At 42.0% G+C, this 18,802-nt stretch overlaps 1 protein-coding gene across 4 annotated transcripts in view; it reads right to left on the reverse strand.

Moving 5' to 3' along the window:
- Nucleotides 1-18,802, reverse strand: part of LOC127415759 (myelin transcription factor 1-like protein) — an 81,846-nt gene that overhangs the window by 3,122 nt on the left and 59,922 nt on the right. For 3 of the 4 annotated variants that reach the window (XM_051654637.1, XM_051654636.1, XM_051654638.1), the window contains 10 exons: nucleotides 16,223-16,447; nucleotides 14,787-14,905; nucleotides 13,923-13,991; nucleotides 13,756-13,818; nucleotides 13,528-13,611; nucleotides 12,333-12,554; nucleotides 4,754-4,845; nucleotides 4,488-4,591; nucleotides 4,263-4,406; nucleotides 535-597 (listed from right to left, as the gene is read on the reverse strand). In XM_051654637.1, coding sequence (XP_051510597.1) covers nucleotides 535-597; nucleotides 4,263-4,406; nucleotides 4,488-4,591; nucleotides 4,754-4,845; nucleotides 12,333-12,554; nucleotides 13,528-13,611; nucleotides 13,756-13,818; nucleotides 13,923-13,991; nucleotides 14,787-14,905; nucleotides 16,223-16,447 — 1,185 coding nt within the window. The remainder of the gene's footprint in view (nucleotides 1-534; nucleotides 598-4,262; nucleotides 4,407-4,487; nucleotides 4,592-4,753; nucleotides 4,846-12,332; nucleotides 12,555-13,527; nucleotides 13,612-13,755; nucleotides 13,819-13,922; nucleotides 13,992-14,786; nucleotides 14,906-16,222; nucleotides 16,448-18,802) is intronic. The other variant, XM_051654639.1, reaches the window with a different exon arrangement.

Genomic DNA, 18,802 nt, shown 5'->3' on the forward strand with positions numbered 1-18,802 from the left:
ATTTTAACTTGACCAATCATATTAAAATAGTGTTTGGTAAAATCAAACAAAAAACTGCACAAATGTTTTCTAATAATATACAGTATATCAGACGGATAACAAAAAAAGTAATGCACAAACATTATGTATGCATGCATTGGTGTGAGTTTCATGCTCATGAGTATGTAAGTAATACTGGCATTCACAAGTGATATAGAACAGATTTTCATGAATAGCAGACAGATATTGATGCGCACGCTCAACGAGCGTCACTGTGTCTGGTAAATAATGTGTTTTATGATAACATGAGTTTACTACCAAAATAAATATGGCTCATATTGCAACCCCAACTTTCTTAATGCTATTCCCCGAAGTGGACTATGTCAATGTGTGACTGGCACTGGTACACTTTGGAAATTAATTTACTGATAATATGTATGGACTTTTGTGATGCACACACATCATACTGTGTGTTACAAAAAGTGGGAGGACTAGGGGAGGAAAATGATAGTGAGGAGAAGGATAAAGTTAGACTATGGAAAATGAATCTCTTACTCTGTAGGGCATCTGTAAACAGCAGTAATTTTTAACAGGGGCCTCTTTCAGTGGCATCGGTTTCTATAGAAGGGAGAGGTGTAGAGAAAAGACTATTAGCCTGGCAAAACGCCAGAAGTCAATGGTCTCAATGATAGGCCTCTACACACATTACAAAATCGAACATACAGTGGCCCCAAAAAGTATTTGGACACTTTAGCCACACTTAAAAATGCACCAATGTCTTTGCATTTAAGGAATAGTTCACCCAAAACTGAAAATTCTCTCATCGTTTACTCACCCTCATGCCATCCCAGATGTGTATGACTTTCTTTTATTCTGCAGAACTCAAACAAAGATTTTTAGAAGAATATCTCAGCTCTGTAGGTCCATACAATGCAAGTGAATGGAGACCAAAACTTTGAATCTCCGAAAGCACATAAAGGCAGCATAAAAGTACTCCATACGACTCCAGTGGTTTAATCAATGTCATCTAAAGTGATCCAATTGGTTTTGGGTGAGAACAGACCATAACGTTACTCCTATTTCACTATAACTCTTGACATCAGCAGTTTCCTTGTTGATCATAATTTCAATCTCAATTTAAGCACTTCCTTGTAAGGAGACTCCTGATGTCAAGATTTATAGTGTAAAAGAAGTTACAGTTGAAGTCAGAAGTTTACATAAACCTTAGACAAATAAATTTAAACTACATTTTTCACAATTCCTGACATTTAATTGTAGAAAATATTCCCTGTCTTAGGTCAGTTAGGATCACTATTTTAAGAATGTTAAATGTCATAGTAGAGAGAATTATTTATTTCAGCTTTTATTTCTGTCATCACATTCACAGTGGGTCAGAAGTTTACATACAATTTGTTAGTATTTGGTAGCATTGCCTTTAAATTGTTTAACTTGGGTCAAACGTTTTGGGTAGCCTTCCACAAGCTTCTCACAATAAGTTGCTGGAATTTTGGCCCATTCCTCCTGACAGAACTGGTGTAACTGAGTCAGGTTTGTAGGTCTCCTTGCTCGCACACGCTTTTTCAGCTCTGCCCACAAATTTGCTATCAGATTGAGGTCAGGACTTTGTGATGGCCACTCCAATACCTTGAATTTGTTGTCCTTAAGCCATTTTGCCACAACTTTGGAGGTATGCTTGGGGTCATTGTCCATTTGGAAGACCCATTTGCGACCGAGCTTTAACTTCATGGCTGATGTCTTGAGATGTTGCTTCAATATATCCACATAATTTTCCTTCCTCATGATGCCATCTATTTTGTGAAGTGCACCAGTCCCTCCTGCAGCAAAGCACCCCCACAACATGATGCTGTCCCATGCTTCATGGTTGGGATGGTGTTCTTCGCCTGGCAAGCATCACCCTTTTTCCTCCAAACATAACGATGGTCATTATGGCCAAAAAGTTAAATAAGAGGAAATTTCTCCAAAAAGTACGATCTTTGTCCCCATGAACACATGCAAACTGTAGTCTGGCTTTTTTATGGTGGTTTTGGAGCATTGGATTCTTCCTTGCTGAGCAGCCTTTCAGGTTATGTCGATATAGGACTCGTTTTACTGTGGATATAGATACTTGTCTACCTGTTTCCTCCTGCATCTTCACAAGGTCCTTTGCTGTTGTTCTGGGATTGATTTGCACTTTTCACACCAAACTACGTTCATCTCTAGGCTTGACAGAATGCGTCTCCTTCCTGAGCGGTATGATGGCTGCGTGGTCCCATGGTGCTTATACTTGCATAATATTGTTTGTACAGATGAACGTGGTACCTTCAGGTCTTTGGAAATTGCTCCCAAGGATGAACCAGACTTGTGGAAGTCCACAATTTATGGTCTTGGCTTATTTCTTTTGATTTTCCCATGATGTCAAGCAAAGAGGCACTGAGTTTGAAGGTAGGCCTTAAAATACATCAACAGGTACACCTCCAATTCAGTCCACCTCCTATCAGAAGCTAATTGTGTAAAGGCTTGACATAATTTTCTGGAATTTTCCAAGCTGCTTAAAGGACAGTTAACTTAATGTATGTAAACTTCTGACCCACTGGAATTGTGATATAGTCAGTTAAAAGTGAACAATCTGTCTGTAAACAATTGTTGGAAAAATTACTTGTGCCATGCACAAAGTAGATGTCCTAAATGACTTGCCAAAACTATAGTTTGCTTATATTAAATCTGTGGGGTGGTTAAAAAAATGAGTTTTAATGACTTCAACCTAACTGTATGTAAACGTCTGACTTCAACTGTACATTATGGTCTGTTCTCACCCAAAACTGATTGTATCACTTCAGAAGACATGGATTAAACCACTGGAGTCTTATGGATTACCTTTATGCTGCCTATATGTCCTTTATGGATCTTCAAATTATTGGTCACCATTCACTTGCATTGTATGGACCAACAAAGCTGAGATATTCTTCTTCAAATCTTCATTTGATTTCTGCAGAAGAAAGAAAGTCATACACATCTGAGATGGCATGAGTGTAAGTAAATTATAAGATAATTTTCATTTCCGGGTGAACCATTTTATTTAAATAGCAAAATATTTAAACACAATCACACTTTTCTTCATGCAAAACATTAAAAAGAAACAACAGATAGGCTATATAGTTCTAAATTAAAAGAAAAGTATTTGGACAATTTCTGGTTGTCAAACTCAAGAGGAACATGTGACAAACAACAGCTGTGGTTCCTCTGAAAGGACACCTGTGTGAATTGAGGGGAACCGACTTCATAAATCTACTTAAAATGACTTTGGGACCAGCTGGTTAAAAGTTATTGCAAAAACGTCTCAGAAATAGCATTATTTGTTTGCATATGATGCTTGGTTTAATATTTTGTTATCTGATGCAATGTCGTTCATACATTTTAAGTGTGACTTAAGTCTCTAAGTGTCCAAATACTTTTTGGGGCCACTGTAGCAGACTTTACAACGTTAAGAAGTACACCAAGTTTGACCAAGTTTGGATTGAACACTCTATAGTGAACGGTAAAGTATTGAAATGACACATGAATAAGCAACAGTCATCTGATGTTAGTGCAGTTTAAGGCCCCTCTTGTGAGCACTCTAAATAGCATCCTTCAGAGATGGGGGTGAAGAACTCAGGAGCCATATTCAACAAGACATGTTTCAGTTGTTTACTAACATGGCTGCCACAATTGAACAGGGCTTATCCAATCATCCCCTGTGTCAATGTGTATGAAGACACTGTGATTAGATAATGTTGGAGCATCGATCCACAGCAGCCATGTTTTTACTCAACTGAAGAGCAGTTGCTGGAGTGGAGGTTGTTTTTCTAGAATGGTCAGTAAAAGGGGAGTGACCTCAGCACAGAAGCATATGGAACTGCGAGGAACTCAACAACAGACATAAAGAAGCAGATGGGAGAAACAATAGAAGAATTTCATCCCTACTGATAGTATCTGATATGCAGACTCGGTCTAAAGCTGTGCAAATGGCCCATTTAAAAAGCTCTGGATTTCAGCAGATAAAGTCTACATGTTATAAAGTGTATTCTTTGTAGGTAAACATCAACTCTAGGTGAATTCTTCAACTTTAGAAGCTCTTTAAAATGTATTCAAATTTCTGTGCCTGCATAAAGTTCTTTCTGAAAATCTTTGTCAAACATTTGATTCCTGACTTTACTAAACAAAGAACATTCCTATGCTCACTGATCTTTCCTTACCCCTGGTGAGGCAGGTGCTAACCAAGTGCAGGCTCCATAACTGGCACTTACCATGTGAGGGAGCTGTATGTTGGCCAGACTGTTGATGAGAGACTGGCTGAGGTTGGCGAGTTCATGCAGCAGTGAGTCATTCTGCTGCTCTATGGCCTTGTTTTCCTCCTCAATGGATTTCAGGTTGGTCTCCATGGTGGTGATCTGGCAGGAGAGAGAGAAAGGCACGTCTATGATTGAACACATGGCCAAACGCCAGTGTGATAAGAGTGTAACTGTTCTTACTTGAGTCCTCAATTTTATCATGTCTGACTCCACTTGATTGTTTGATTCATTTAGGTCTTTGATTTCCTCATCCAGTTGTTTAATCTCCTCATCATTTTCTATGCCTGGGAGGGAAAACAGAGAAATCGGCTTTGAAAAATACTGTAAACTTGTGCCATTTATCCATTTTTTATAGACCATGAACTTTCTATGTTCACCACTGATGTTGCGTAAATTACTTTCATTTAATAACTAATTATAGAATAATAAGTTGGGAAAATGTGTACCTTTGCTCGCTCGCTGCTTGATTGTGAGCATTTCAACCCCTGACATTCTAGCCTTTTTCATAGCAGATGTGGCACGGGGACAGCCAGACAGACTACAGGTGTACAAATATAAAAAAAACAAATGGATAATGCTTGATTCTCCCATTCAAAAACACTGCTATAAAAACACAAAAAGGGAGTGACTATTGTTGACACTATTGTGGAATGTTTCACATTAGTCTTTTGGCTAATAATTTTTTCTTTGGCAAACAAAGCAATTTTTAATGAGGTTTGTTCTACTTTATTTGTATACAGTATCACATATTAGCTTGGAAACCTGCTTGGAAACACCATTTAAGGATAGTGTCTGCTGTTTTCAAAAATACTAGGTATAGTTCCCCCCAAAAAGAAAATTCTGTCATCATTAACACTCAACCCTCATGTAGTTCCAAACCTGTATTACTTTCTTTCTTCCATGGAACGCTAAAGGAGATGTTAGGCAGAACGTTAGCCTCAGTCACCATTCACTTTCATTGCTTTTTTCTTGCATACAATGAAAGTGAATGGTGACTGAGGCTAACATTCTGCCTAACGTCTCCTTTGGTGTTCCACGGAAGAAAGTGGTTTGGAACAGTAAACGATGAGATGAGAGAATTGTCCTTTTTGGGTGAACAATCCCTTTAAAGGGAAACATGAATGTATATTTACAAACATTCATGTTACATAATGGCCTTGATGAGAAATGCTCACACACTTAATCATACCTCCGTTGGGAGTCACGTGATGCCATGTGAGGATCGGATGTGTGAACGGCGAGCTCTGCGCACCTTGCTAGTTTTGATACCTTTTAATGACATAAACCGGTGAGATTCTATACACTCTGTTCCATAACTGTTCTAGGAGGACAATATGTCAAAGAATTCAAAATCCTCAGGCTCTGGAGACATTAAAAGACACTTACATGCTCAGGCTGACACCCCTGAGCAGCAGGCCATGGGCCCCGGACCCAATTTGGTTGGAGATTTCCGGGAAATTCGGCGAGAGATGCTGAACATGTCGGCAATGCTGACGAAGGTCGTTGCTGACTTGGAGGATCTTGCTGTAATACGTCGATCGATCACTGCCATTGAGGAGAAATTTACTGATGTGGTCACAAGAGTGGGGGATGTCGAGAAACGGATCGATTATCTGGAGTCATCAGAGAGGGAATTATCTGCTAATCCGCTAGCGACCAAGGTGGATTTGGAGCATGTTTAGGAGAAGTTGGAGGACATGGAAAACCGTAGCCGGTGGAATAACGTCCGTATCTGTAACATTTGAAGGAAGAACGAAAGCAGGATCTAGGTGCAGTGTGAGGTTTAATAAGATATAACTGGAACTGGAACAAGGAAATAAAACAAATGTTACATCTATGATAGGAACCGGTACATGAAACTGAGAAAACAGGAGCAAAACACACAACAACTGACAAAGACATAGCAGACATCAGGGGATTATATACACAAGGATAAATGAGGTAATGGAAGACAGGTGAAAACAATTAGGAACAGCTGGTTGTGATGAGGGCAGTGAATTATGGAGAATGTAGTCCGGGGAAACAGATGACAGAGGCAAAACACAAGGCAAAACAACAGTGATCATGACATAGCCCCCCCAATGGGCGGCTCCTGACACCCAAGGAAGGCTGGTAAGGGAAGCAGGGTCAAGATGGAGCCGAAGACCAAAGAGGTCAGAGCAGATCAGGTGAAAGGCCGGGAGACCAAGGAGACCAGAGCAGCTCAGGCACCGGCCGAGAGACCAAGGAGACCAGAGCAGATCAGGCGGATGGCCATGAGACCAAGGAGACCAGAGCAGATCAGGTGGACGGCCAGGAGACCCAGAAGACCAGAGCAGATCAGGTGGATGGCCAGGAGACCCAGAAGACCAGAGCAGATCAGGCAGACGGCCAGGAGACTCAGGAGACCACCTCAGGGTAGGGACTGGATCAGGAGGCCTGGTTGGCAGCCACAGAGCTGAAACAGGGTCAGGAGGCCTGGGTGATGACCACAGGGTCAAGATAGGGTCAGGAGGCCTGGGAGGCGGCCACAGATTAGAGATTGGAGCCATGGAAGACTCTGAAGGTGGAGCCGTGGAAGGCTCGAGGGATGAAGCCATGGCAGGCGGAGCTGTGGGAGGCTTGAGGGGTGAAGCCGTGGTAGGGGGAGCCATGGGAGGCTCGAGGGGTGAAGCCGTGGCAGGCGGAGCCATGGGAAGCTCGAAGGGGGAAGCTGTGGAAGGCGGAGCCGTGGGAGGCTCGAAGGGGGAAGCTGTGGAAGACAGAGCCGTAGGAGGCTCAAGGGGCGAAGCTGTAGATGGCAGAGCCGTGAGAGGCTCAAGGGGCAAAGCCGTGGAAGGCAGAGCCATGGCAGACTCGGGAATGACCTCTGTGGTCACGGGCATGGGCAGAGACTCGGGAATGACCACTGAGGTCGTGAACCTGGACAAAGACTCGGGAAAGACCTCTGTGGTCATGGGCATGGATAGAGACTCGGGAATGACCTCTATGGTCGTGAACACTGGCAGAGACTCGGGAACTACCTCTGTAGTCTTGGGCACGGGCAGAGACTCGGGAATGACCTCTGTGGTCGTGGGCATGGACAGAGACTCGGGAACAACCTCTGTGGTCGTGAACACTGGCAGAGACTCAGGAACGACCTCTATGGTCGAGGGCACGGGCAGAGACTCGGAAACGATCTCTGTGGTCGTGGGCATGGGCAGAGACTCAGGAATGACCTCTGTGGTCATGAACATGGGCAGAGACTCGGGAATGACCTCCGTGGTCGTGAGCATGGGCAGAGACTTGGGAGCAGAAGCCCTTCTTCTCCTCCTCCGCTTCCAGGCGGATGTGTACACTGGCTCTGGGATGGATGAGGCTGGCAACGCTGGCTCTGGGACGGATGAGGCTTCAAGCTTGGTGGCCGTGGCAGGCGTGGGCATTGGTTATGGCTTTGGCAGGCATGGGCGTTGGCTCAGTGGCCGTGGCAGGCGTGGGCATTGGCTCGGTGGCTGTGGCAGGCGTGGAGCAAGGAGCCGTGGGCGGCTTGGCTCTGACATATCGTGGAGCAGACTCAGGCGTGGCTGTGACATGGCGTGGAGCAGATTCAGGCGTGGCTGTGACATGGCATGGTGCAGACTCAGGCGTGGCTTGTGACATGGTGTGGAGCAGACTCAGACGTAGCTGTGACATGGCGTGGAGCAGATTCAGGCATGGAAGCCTTGGAATCCGGGATCAGGGTAGGGAGAGGAGGATCCTCTGAAGCAAGAGTTTCTAATGTTAGCTTCACATATTCCTCCAAATTGTAGTCTCCTGTCTCCAGCAATTCTCTTCAACGGTGAGCTGTGAGTCGAATCCGGTAAATAGATATCAGGTGGGAATCAGCAAAACCTGTGTAGCTGGCAACGGTGCTGAATAGATGGGAGTATTCCCTTATGGGTAAATCCGCCTGGCTCAATTGAATGATATACGCCACTAGATCCATTTGGTCAGTTGTTCTGTAACGTTTGAAGGAAGAACAAAAGCAGGATCTAGGTGCAGCATGATGTTTAATAAGAAATAAATCAAAGTACAAAAACAAGGTAAACACTGGAACAAGGAAATAAAACAAAGTTACATCTATGATAGGAACTGGTACATGAAATGGAAAAGGATAAATAAGGTAATGGAAGACAGGTGAAAACAATTGGGAACAGCTGGTAGTGATGATGTCAGTGAATTATGGGGAATGTAGTCTGGGGAAACAGATGACAGGGGCAAAACACAAGGCAAAACAACAGTGAATCAAGACAGTATCATGGGAGTCCTGGAAGGAGCAGAGGGACAGAATATGGTGGAATTCCTGGACAGGCTCTTTCCGAGTCTGCTCAATATAAAAGGCCATAAGCTGGAAATTGAGCGAGCTCACAAGGTTCCGGCTCGGTGATCCGCTGAGGGAGACAGGCCCAGATCAGTTCTGGCCAAATGTCTGAGATCATCCGATAACGATCTTGTGCTGCGTGAGGCGAGAAGTAAAGGAAGGCTTTCTTGGAAGAACCACAGCATTTTCTTGTCCCCAGACTTTGCAAACTCGACAAGAGAGAAATGTGATTGATTCAAGGAATGCGAGAAACTTTTATATCAATGGAAGGTCGCTTTTGCACTGATATTCCTGGCCAAACTGAGAACAGATGCTAACGGTGGCCGTAAAACATTCACATGCCCACAGCAAGCGATGTCCTTCATAAAGTCAATGGAGTGAATGGGTCGTGTTGTGGTGCCCACGTTGCCGCCGGGTGGGCCGGCTCACTGAACATCCGCTTGACTGTTTGAAGATTCTGCATGCTCTTTTTGTGCTGGTTCCGCCTAGCGGCTGGAGTTTAATTTGTAGAGCAACACACCTTCGGGACGGTTTTGTGAATGTTTCTACAGTACACGCTCTTTGTGCTTATTCCGCCTATCGGCTGGAGTTTATTTTGTGGAGTATTTCTGGCAAAGTCATTGAAGTAAGTAATTTGCTTGTACTCATGTTGCAGCCGAATGGACCGGCTCACTGAACATTCATTTGACTGTCTGAAGAATCTGCGCACTCTTTTTGTGCTGGTTCCGCCTCACGGCTGGAGTTTATTTTGTAGAATAATACACCTTTAGGACAGTTATATGGATGAAGCTACATGCTCTTTGTGTTTATTCTGTCTATTGGCTGGAGTTTGTTTTATAGATTATCTTTTGCTGTGTAATTTGTATAAATTTGTATAGAATCACTAGACTTGAGCAATCCGACGGCAAAGTTGTCACAGGGGCTCTCATAGGTGTACATGGACTGTTTGAGTATGGAGGGATGGACGCCAGCTGGCGCTGTCATGCGCGGGGGTTAATGCGCACGTTTTGTTTTTTTTTCCTGTTTGTTTGGTTCTGGGGAATGTTTGGGGTTTGACTGTTGCACTAATGTTGGAATGTGGTCTTTATAATCCTGTTTTTGACACACAATCTATTTTTTCTTACATGTCAAAATGTCAAATGTTAATATGAGTGGATTGTCTCTCTCCACGTGGAATGTGAATGGGTTGGGCACCCCATAAAAAGAAGGAAGGTTATTTCTCTTCTTAAGCGTAAGAAATACAATATAGTGTTTCTTCAAGAAACACACCTTTCCCCGTAGAAAGCTGAAAAATTTGGAAAGATATGGGGTGGACATTTTTTTTATAGTGCTGGCTCGAGTAAGAGCAGGGGAGTCATTACACTGATAAGTAAACATCTACAATTCAAATGTCTCAAACAGAGTAAAGATAAATTAGGAAGAGTCATTATTGTTTTAGCTGAAATTCAGGGACAAAGTCTTATTTTGGCGAATATTTATGCACCTAACGTTGATGATCAGGGCTTTTTTATAGATCTTGAAGGGATGTTGCAAGCCGCTGGCACCCCTCATGATATAATATTGGAAGGAGATTTTAATCTTTTGATGGACTAAGTCCTTGATCACAGTGAAGCAAAAGTGTGTAAGCCCCCTAGAGCAACACTGACACTTCACAGTCTTACAGAAGGGACTATAATTTTTTTTCTTCAGTCCATAAGATTTACTCTAGGATAGATTTTTTTTTTAATGAATCTAAGTCCCTAATTTAATCTGTTGTTGACTGCTCAATTGGAAACATTTTAGTCTCAGATCACGCCCTGGTGTATTTAGAGGTGTTGCCACATACGGAAAAAAATAAATCATATAGTTGCCGCTTTAATGTATCCCTTTTGCAAAATCCTGAATTCCAACAAATGCTAAAGGCTGAAATCAATGTCTATATGGAGACCAACTGGTCCTCAGTATCCTCTGTGGGCGTGGCTTGGGAGGCACTTAAGGCAGTTCTTAGGGGCCGGATTATACAGTATGCCTCATTCACCAAAAAATCCAAAGCACAAGAACTTGTGGAATTGGAAGGGAATATTAAAAGTGCCGAAGCAGAGCTGAAGCGCCGAATGTCATCTAATGGCCTCAGAGAATTGACCCGATTGAAATACAGATATAATACTACTATTTTGTCACGGAAGGTGGAGTTTTGGCTATTCAGAGCAAGACAGTCATACTTTGAGTCGGGGGACAAAGCAGGGAAGCTTTTGGCTAGATATATAAAACAGAGAGATTCTTTTTCTACCATTCCCTCAGTGTGATCTGCTGTTGGTGAAATATTTACCTCGGCCATTGTTATTAATAAGGCTTTTAAAGAATTCTATCTTGATCTCTATAGTTTTGGCTAACCGATTTGAGTAAAGTTATGACATCTCTATATATATATATATATATATATATATATATATATATATATATATATATATATATATATATATATATATACAGTATATAGATCAGGTGGGGTTTATTCGGGGCCGTAACTCTTCTGATAACATTAGGCGTTTCATTAAAGGAATAATTCACCCAAAAATGAAAATTTGCTGATAATTTACTCACCCTCAGACCATCCAAGATGTATACATCTCTGTGACGTGAGCTCATGAGAGGGATGATGTAAGCTCGTTGGTAAGGTCACACGTCACGTGGAGGAGGAGGCAGGAAGCGCGTCATTGTTTACAATAGAAACTTGCACAGAGCACAGACCAAGCGCCATTCACAAACCAAAACAGTCCAAAACAATTTCAAAACAATATAAAATAAAATAAAAAAAGAATTTCCAAATAATAATTTAAAAAAACTATGTAAACAATGACGCGCTTACTGACTCCTCCTCCACGTGACGCGTGACCTTACCAACGAGCTTACGTCATCACTCTCATGAGCGCACGTCACAGAGATGTACAGAAACAAACATTTCTAGTTAAAAAGTATATAAGTATTGTTTATTCTTATTTTTTTCTTATTTTATTTAATCTGTAACTTAAGTTGTGACCACAGGGATATTTGTTGAGGGTCAGGGTGGGATTGGGAGGGGGGAAAGGGAACAATGGGGGTTATAGTTTATTCTGTGAATATAGAGTACTGTGCAAATGTCTTACTGTGCACATAATATGTTTCACAAAAACATTTATCTGAAGATAGTTATGTATATCTTCAGCTTTAGTGTGTCAATAGGAAATATAAATTTTAGACTCCCAAACATTACTTTTGTAAATAGAATAGATTAGAATAGAAGAACAGGGAGCCCTACAACAGATAGCATGGCCCCTACAGACACCCTACTGAATATCGAGTCAGTCTGGGATTAAATGAAAAGATAGAAGCAATTGAGACAGCCTAAAAAGACAAAAGAACTTTGGCAAATTCTCCAAGAAGCTTGGAACATCCTTTCTGCCAACAACCAAGGAAAACTGTGTCCAGGAGTACCTAGGAGAATTGGTGCTGTTTTGAAGGCAAAAGTGGTCACGTCAAATATTGATTTAGCTTTTTTATGTTTACTGGGCTTTGCATGACATTAACTGATAAATGAAAACTATTTATGGCATTATTTTTGAAGACATCCTTACTATGCAACAATTTTCATCAGTGCCAAAAATGTTGCACAGTACTCTATGTTTGCTTCTCTGTTTCAAATGTGTGAATCAATCAAAATTGTTAATCAGAAGAAAAAAAAATCATACCTCCGGTGGGTTAGAAAGCTACCACTGACGTGGCCTGAGCCGTCACAGCCTGGGGTGGGGCAGGTCATGCCGTCTGTTTTGCCAGACTTCCAGGAGAAGGGCGCTCCATTCACATAACCATCCTTCTGACGCTTGGCAGCCAGCGGGCAACCGGATGCACTGCGGTGGGATGCATATTTCCCTGTCACATGACCCTGGCCATCACAGCCTGGCACAGGACACCTGAAGACATTGAGCACAGCGGGAATAAGATCTCACACATAAGCCTGGGCGAGCAGCCATGCACATACACACACACAGGGGTGAATTCACTAAACAGTTGTGCCACTTTTGTATCTAGTATTTCAGTGCAAAGCTCTGCTTCTTTTTCACTAACCACCCGCAATCTAGATTTAGCAGGCGCAATCAGCGCCGAAATTGTGCTGCGTCTTGAAAATTTAAATGAAGTAATTGGAATTCATTTCCATGCAAATATGCCTTCTTTCTATGTAAATAAGGCTCATTATTGATTGCGCTTCATTCACAAAAATTGCCTGGCACACTTTACATCGCACTATTACTGCCAGATGAAAGCAGGCGGTAAAATTTATTTTATTTAAAAGAGATATTTGTGTAAATTTTCTTTCGATCAACTTAACAGTAATTCGTCAAATAATGATCAAATGACGATGAAAAGCGTTAATAACCTGGCATATACTGTATGCAGATGCGTGGTGCAGTCAAGTGCACTTTCGGCATGTTAAAGAGATGATTCCGATATCTTCATCACAGTATTCAGTGATGCTGTTTAGTACTGCCAAAGTGTGTTGTTTAACACTGGTCTGCTTCATCCTCCGCTAGATCGGAATTGTGCATGCAAATTGTGTTTAGCACAGATTTTGTCGGCGAGTTTTTTGCTGTTGCCTAATCTTCATAATTGCTTTAGTGAATCGGGTGCTAAACAAGCACATACTGCGCGTGCAAATGACCGGTGCTTTTATAACTTGACCAACTGGTTCTGGAAGTAAGAAAGACATATAGGTTTGGAACAACATTAGGGTGAGTAAATGTTGATAGAATTTTCATTTTTGGGTGTGCTATCCCTTTAATTCCTCCTGTAAGTTACTGCAAGCAAGAGGTAATCAGAGAAGTGAGCACATGCTGAATGGTGTTGTTGCCTTTGAAAATGTATTCAAGGAATTTAAGGAAAATGCACCTGATTGGCTCCTGGTCATCCTTGTCCTCCTTACTGTGCATCATTTTAATTCCACTCTTCTTTGCCCGAGGACAACCTGACAGGCTTCAGAGCAAGAAACACATTTACCAAAAAATGCCAAGGAATCTTCATAGCAGTTACTTCTACACTACTTTGAATCCAATGGTTGTTAAAATGGTATGCAAATATTAATTAAGTTTTTTAACGTGTCAGTATATTGGTCTTCACCTTCTGTGTGAGGCATAGTTTCCTGTTATATGCCCAGAGCCATCACAGCCTGGAGTGGGACACCTGAAAGCAGGAAAAAACATGGAAAAAGATCAGTGTAACCTTAGACAGACCTCATTTCGAGGGTCAACTGAGGTGCGTGTAAACACAAGTGTGTGAGGGCTTACTTCAGATCCTGGGAGTTAGGTGTCATCATACCACGCATGCCTTTGTCAGCCAGTTGGCAGCTTGATAACCTTAAGAGAGCATTTAAGTGAAATAAGGCATGGTATACAAATATCACGGTGTTATTAAGGGCACATTTGTCTTTTATTTAAACCTTTTACTTTAAAGTTGCACTGAGTAATTTTTCTCCTCATTAAAAAGTTTTACTGATAAAGAAGTGAATGGTGCTTTTGAAAAATATGTTTAAAATCCTGTACACTCACATGAGATGACTAATTTCAGTACCCAAGCAGTTTTATTTCACATGTTGAGATCACATGACCAGCCAAAAACTACTCACTTTATCTGACACTCCCCTCTAATCTGACACTTTAACTCACAGAATAAATAATCCATGGCTAACTGCCATCAATAAATAGCACATTTCTACTCTGGCGCACTTAAATGAAAACTTTTGCATTTATGTGATGCTGTGTCCATGCCACTAAGTGTCAGTATATGTCTAAGATGACTGCCATGTCGGCAAGCGCAACATAAAAAAATAAAAAAATAAATAAATTACTGAGTGCACTTTTAACATTTAACTTTAAGCCATTTTAACTCCTAAATTGTAATTAAATCAAATGAATATTAAATGTTAAAATTAACAGGAGAGTACACAGGAGAGATCTAAATAAAGTTAAATCTAAATTTGGAACTCATAATATCTCTTTTACAACAGAAGGCCATGTTAGGATGTGCACAATATAAAATGTTCTATGACATGTATTGCAATAACCAGTCTCTGTAATACATCATGCGTATATAATGCAAAATTGTCATTTTTAAATGGCAAGAAATACTCCTTGTTCTGTGCAGGTGCTTACGTGAGAAGCTCCTTCTTGCTCTCCTTGCAAGGGGCAAATTTGTGTTTGGGGCTGGGGAGGGTCACATCTCCAGAATACTGCTGTTCTTCCAATAGATCATGAAAAGGGTCCAGGTCATCCTGGGTGTGAAGACAGTGAAAGAAAATATAGAGATTTCAATATATGTTATGATGCAGATGAATAGTACAATGGTCTGCTAGTAATAGTTTAATATACAGTGCACTTCACACCAGCTTACATATAAGAGGATATCATGTTATTAAAACACTGAGTACAAAATTTGCATTTATAAATTTTCCCAGCAATGTAGTTGAAACATCAATTATTAAATTTTGAAATAATAATAACAACTATATACATTTTGGGGTTAATTAATGAGTAATTAATTTATCACAGATGAAAAATCCATTTTGAAAGGATTATCGCCAATATAGTAAAGCCATGCAATACCAGCAGTGTACACTAGATGGCCTTTCAGTAATTCAAATGGAACAGTCCACCTCACTCAAATCTCTACAAAAGGGGTAAAATCCAGGTTCCCCAAACCTTTTACTCTTGAAGGAGTATACAGGGGTGTAGCATCCCTTATAACTTTAAGACCTTATCTCCACTCACTTTGAGAAACTACTAAATTCGTCCTCTCTCCTTTTAGGGTGATAATTATTATATTAAAAAAGAGGTTTAATTTGGCTGCAGTGCGAGCAACAAAAATAACATTTTTAAAAACAGCTTTAAACCAAGCTGAAGCCAACAGTCAGATAACTGTTTGCTTCACAGTGGGAATAAATGTCCAAATGAACGGTAATCCCACTGTGGCTAGTGCTCACATACCAATGTCCGCCAGATCTGTAAGAGCAAATGTAACAGAACATAATTAATATTCATTACTCAAGAAATCCCTGGCAAAGTTTGAGCGCTGAACCTCTGACAAAAAGTAAACTAAAGAGAGAAGAACTCTCAGGAGAAAAGATGGGCACAAAAGAAGAAATTCTTTTTTTTTTTTTTTTTAAGTAATCTTTGAAAAATATGCACTTTTGTAATCATAGTTATCGCAATAATGTTTTAGGCCTAATTATAAAAACTTCATGAAAAATATGTTCGAGAAACTGGCATTTCTGTAAAGTTTCGTTTTTTCAAATTGTATCGTGTATCCGTGGCAACTAGACATTTTATTGTGTATTTAGAGAGGCTGATGAGATTTATATTCTCCGCCCCCCCCCCCCCCATACCATTCTTACGCCCCTGGGTTTATATTGTTTTAGAACATCGTAACTGGTGCTCAGAAACTCACAGATACAGTTGTCTACTTTTCCAATGCGACAAAGACAATGTGCCAAAAAAAGGTGGTAACAGCCATCTAAATTCACTTTATATCAAGTGACACAACTGCTGCAGTCAGTCTCCAGGCAGACGCAGAAGGTTTTGGTTGGCGGTACCTCCTTGTGGTCCTCGTCCAGGCGTTTAATCTTGGTGTAGTCCACAGGCAGGTCCCAGCAGTCTGCTGTGCTCATCTGGTAGCAGTGGCTGTTGAGCAGGGCCTGCCGATGGGGGGACATGGGCTGCAGGGGGGTCAGCACTGTGCCCCCACTACCCTCCCCCAACCCTCCAGCCCGACTCAGATCCAGGGTTCCATTCTCATCCCCATCTCTATCATCAGGGCTCTGCCATAGGAAAGAGCAGAGGGAGAAGGATAAGGATTAATATGAAAATAAGTAATGAGGGAATAATCAAGAAGTTAAAGGACAAAAAAGAAACTGAGATGATACATCATGATGGCGCCACAGATGGCCGCCTCGGTGTGGAGCGCTTCTATTGTTTTGTTATTTTTGTTTGTTTGTCCTGTGTTTAGTAATCTTTTTTCAGTCAGTTTTACCAGAGACGAACTGCTGAACATTAGACAGCATATACCAGTCAATCTTTTCCCGGATTTTGAATATTCGGACATTTTGTTTGACATTCTGAGGCGCGGCTGTGTTGTTTAAACGCACTATGAGACATAGGTGAGGGAGACGAGCAGCCATGCTGGTCAGGCTCCGTCGGCGTGGCTTTCGAACAACGCTGCCGAGCATTCATCTAGCAAATCTCCGCTCTCTCCCTAACAAAACGGACAAACTACATCTCCTCACCCGCACAAACAAGGACTTTTCAAACTCTGCTGCCTTGTGCTTCACAGAAACCTGGCTGAGTGAAGCCATTCCAGACAGCGCGTTACATCTGCCGGGCTTTCAGCTGTTCAGAGCGGATCGCATCGTGGAGTTAACGGGGAAAACGAGAGGCGGTGGAACATGCTTTTACATCAATGAAAGTTGGTGTACAGATGTAACAAGGTTAAAGAGGATGTGCTGTCCTAATTTGGAAGTGCTCTTTATTAACTGTAAGCCTTTCTACTCGCCGCGGGAGTTTTCCTCGTTTATTCTGGTGAGTGTTTACATCGCGCCAAACGCATGTTTGAACACAGCGCTACAACAGCTGGCTGATCAAATCACAGACACAGAACAACAATACCCGGACTCAGTTATTATTATTCTTGGGGATATTAACAAAGCAAACCTCACACGTGAACTGCCCAGATACAAACAGCACATCACTTGCCCAACCAGAGACAGAAATATACTGGATCATTGCTACACAACAATAAAGGATGCATATCGCTCTCTTCCTAGAGCAGCTTTGGGACTATCTGATCACTGTCTGGTTCATCTTCTTCCAACCTACAGACAGAAATTAAAATCTGCTAAGCCTGTATTAAGGACTGTAAAGAGATGGACCAATGAACCAAAGCTGGAACTACAAGCCTGCTTTGTACTGATTGGAGTGTTTTTGAGGCTGCAGACACCAATCTGGACGAGCTCACAGATACTGTTACATCATATATCAGTTTTTGTGAGGATATGTGCATTCCTACTAGGACTTATTTAACATTTAACAATGACAAACCATGGTTTACAGCAGAACACAGGCAGCTTTGTCAGGCCAAAGAGGATGCATACAGAGTTGGAAATAAAGTATTGTACAATCAGGCCAGGAACACACTGAATAAGGGAATCAGAGTGGCTAAAAAAAGATACTCTGAGAAGCTGAAAAACAAGTTTTCAGCTAATGACCCTGCATCAGTGTGGAGTGGCATGAAACATCTTACGAATTACAGGACTCCTACCCCCATCCCTGTGGTGGATCAACAAGTGGCTGATGACCTGAATGTGTTCTACTGTAGATTTGAAAGGCCCAATCTCACACCCCACACCCACTCTGACCTTCACTTCACACAAACACCAACACCTCCTGCAACACCCCTCCTGCTACTCAACCTGCACTTAAGATCTGTGAAGATGATGTGAGCCACGTCTTTCAACTACAAAGGATAAGTAAAGCACAGGGCCCAGATGGCGTATCACCTGCATGACTTAGATCCTGTGCTAACCAGCTGGCCCCCATCTTCACACAGATCTTCAATAGATCACTGGAGCAGTGTGAAGTCCCATGCTGCTTCAAACGTTCCACTATCATCCCCATCCCAAAGAAACCAAAAATCACAGGACTTAATGACTACAGACCTGTCACCCTGACGTCTGTGGTCATGAAATCATTTGAGAGACTGGTGTTGGCCCACCTGAAGAACATCACTGGACCCTTTCTAGATCCCCTTCAATTTGCTTATCGAGCAAACAGGTCTGTGGATGATGCAGTCAACATGGGATTGCATCATATCCTGCAACATCTGGACAGACCAGGGACATACGCAAGAATCCTTTTTGTGGACTTCAGTTCGGCTTTCAACACCATCATCCCAGCTATACTCCAGAATAAACTACACCAACTCTCTGTTCCCTTGTCTATCTGTCAGTGGATTACCAGCTTTCTGACAGACAGGCAGCAGCTTGTGATACAGGGGAAACTCACTTCCAGCACCTGTACAATCAGTACTGGTGCCCCCCAGGGATGTGTGCTCTCTCCACTACTCTTCTCCCTCTACACCAATGACTGCATCGCCAAGGACCCCTCTGTCAAGCTCCTGA

Source organism: Myxocyprinus asiaticus, chromosome 25, assembly GCF_019703515.2.
Source record: "Myxocyprinus asiaticus isolate MX2 ecotype Aquarium Trade chromosome 25, UBuf_Myxa_2, whole genome shotgun sequence".
NCBI classification, from domain to species: Eukaryota; Metazoa; Chordata; class Actinopteri; order Cypriniformes; family Catostomidae; genus Myxocyprinus; species Myxocyprinus asiaticus.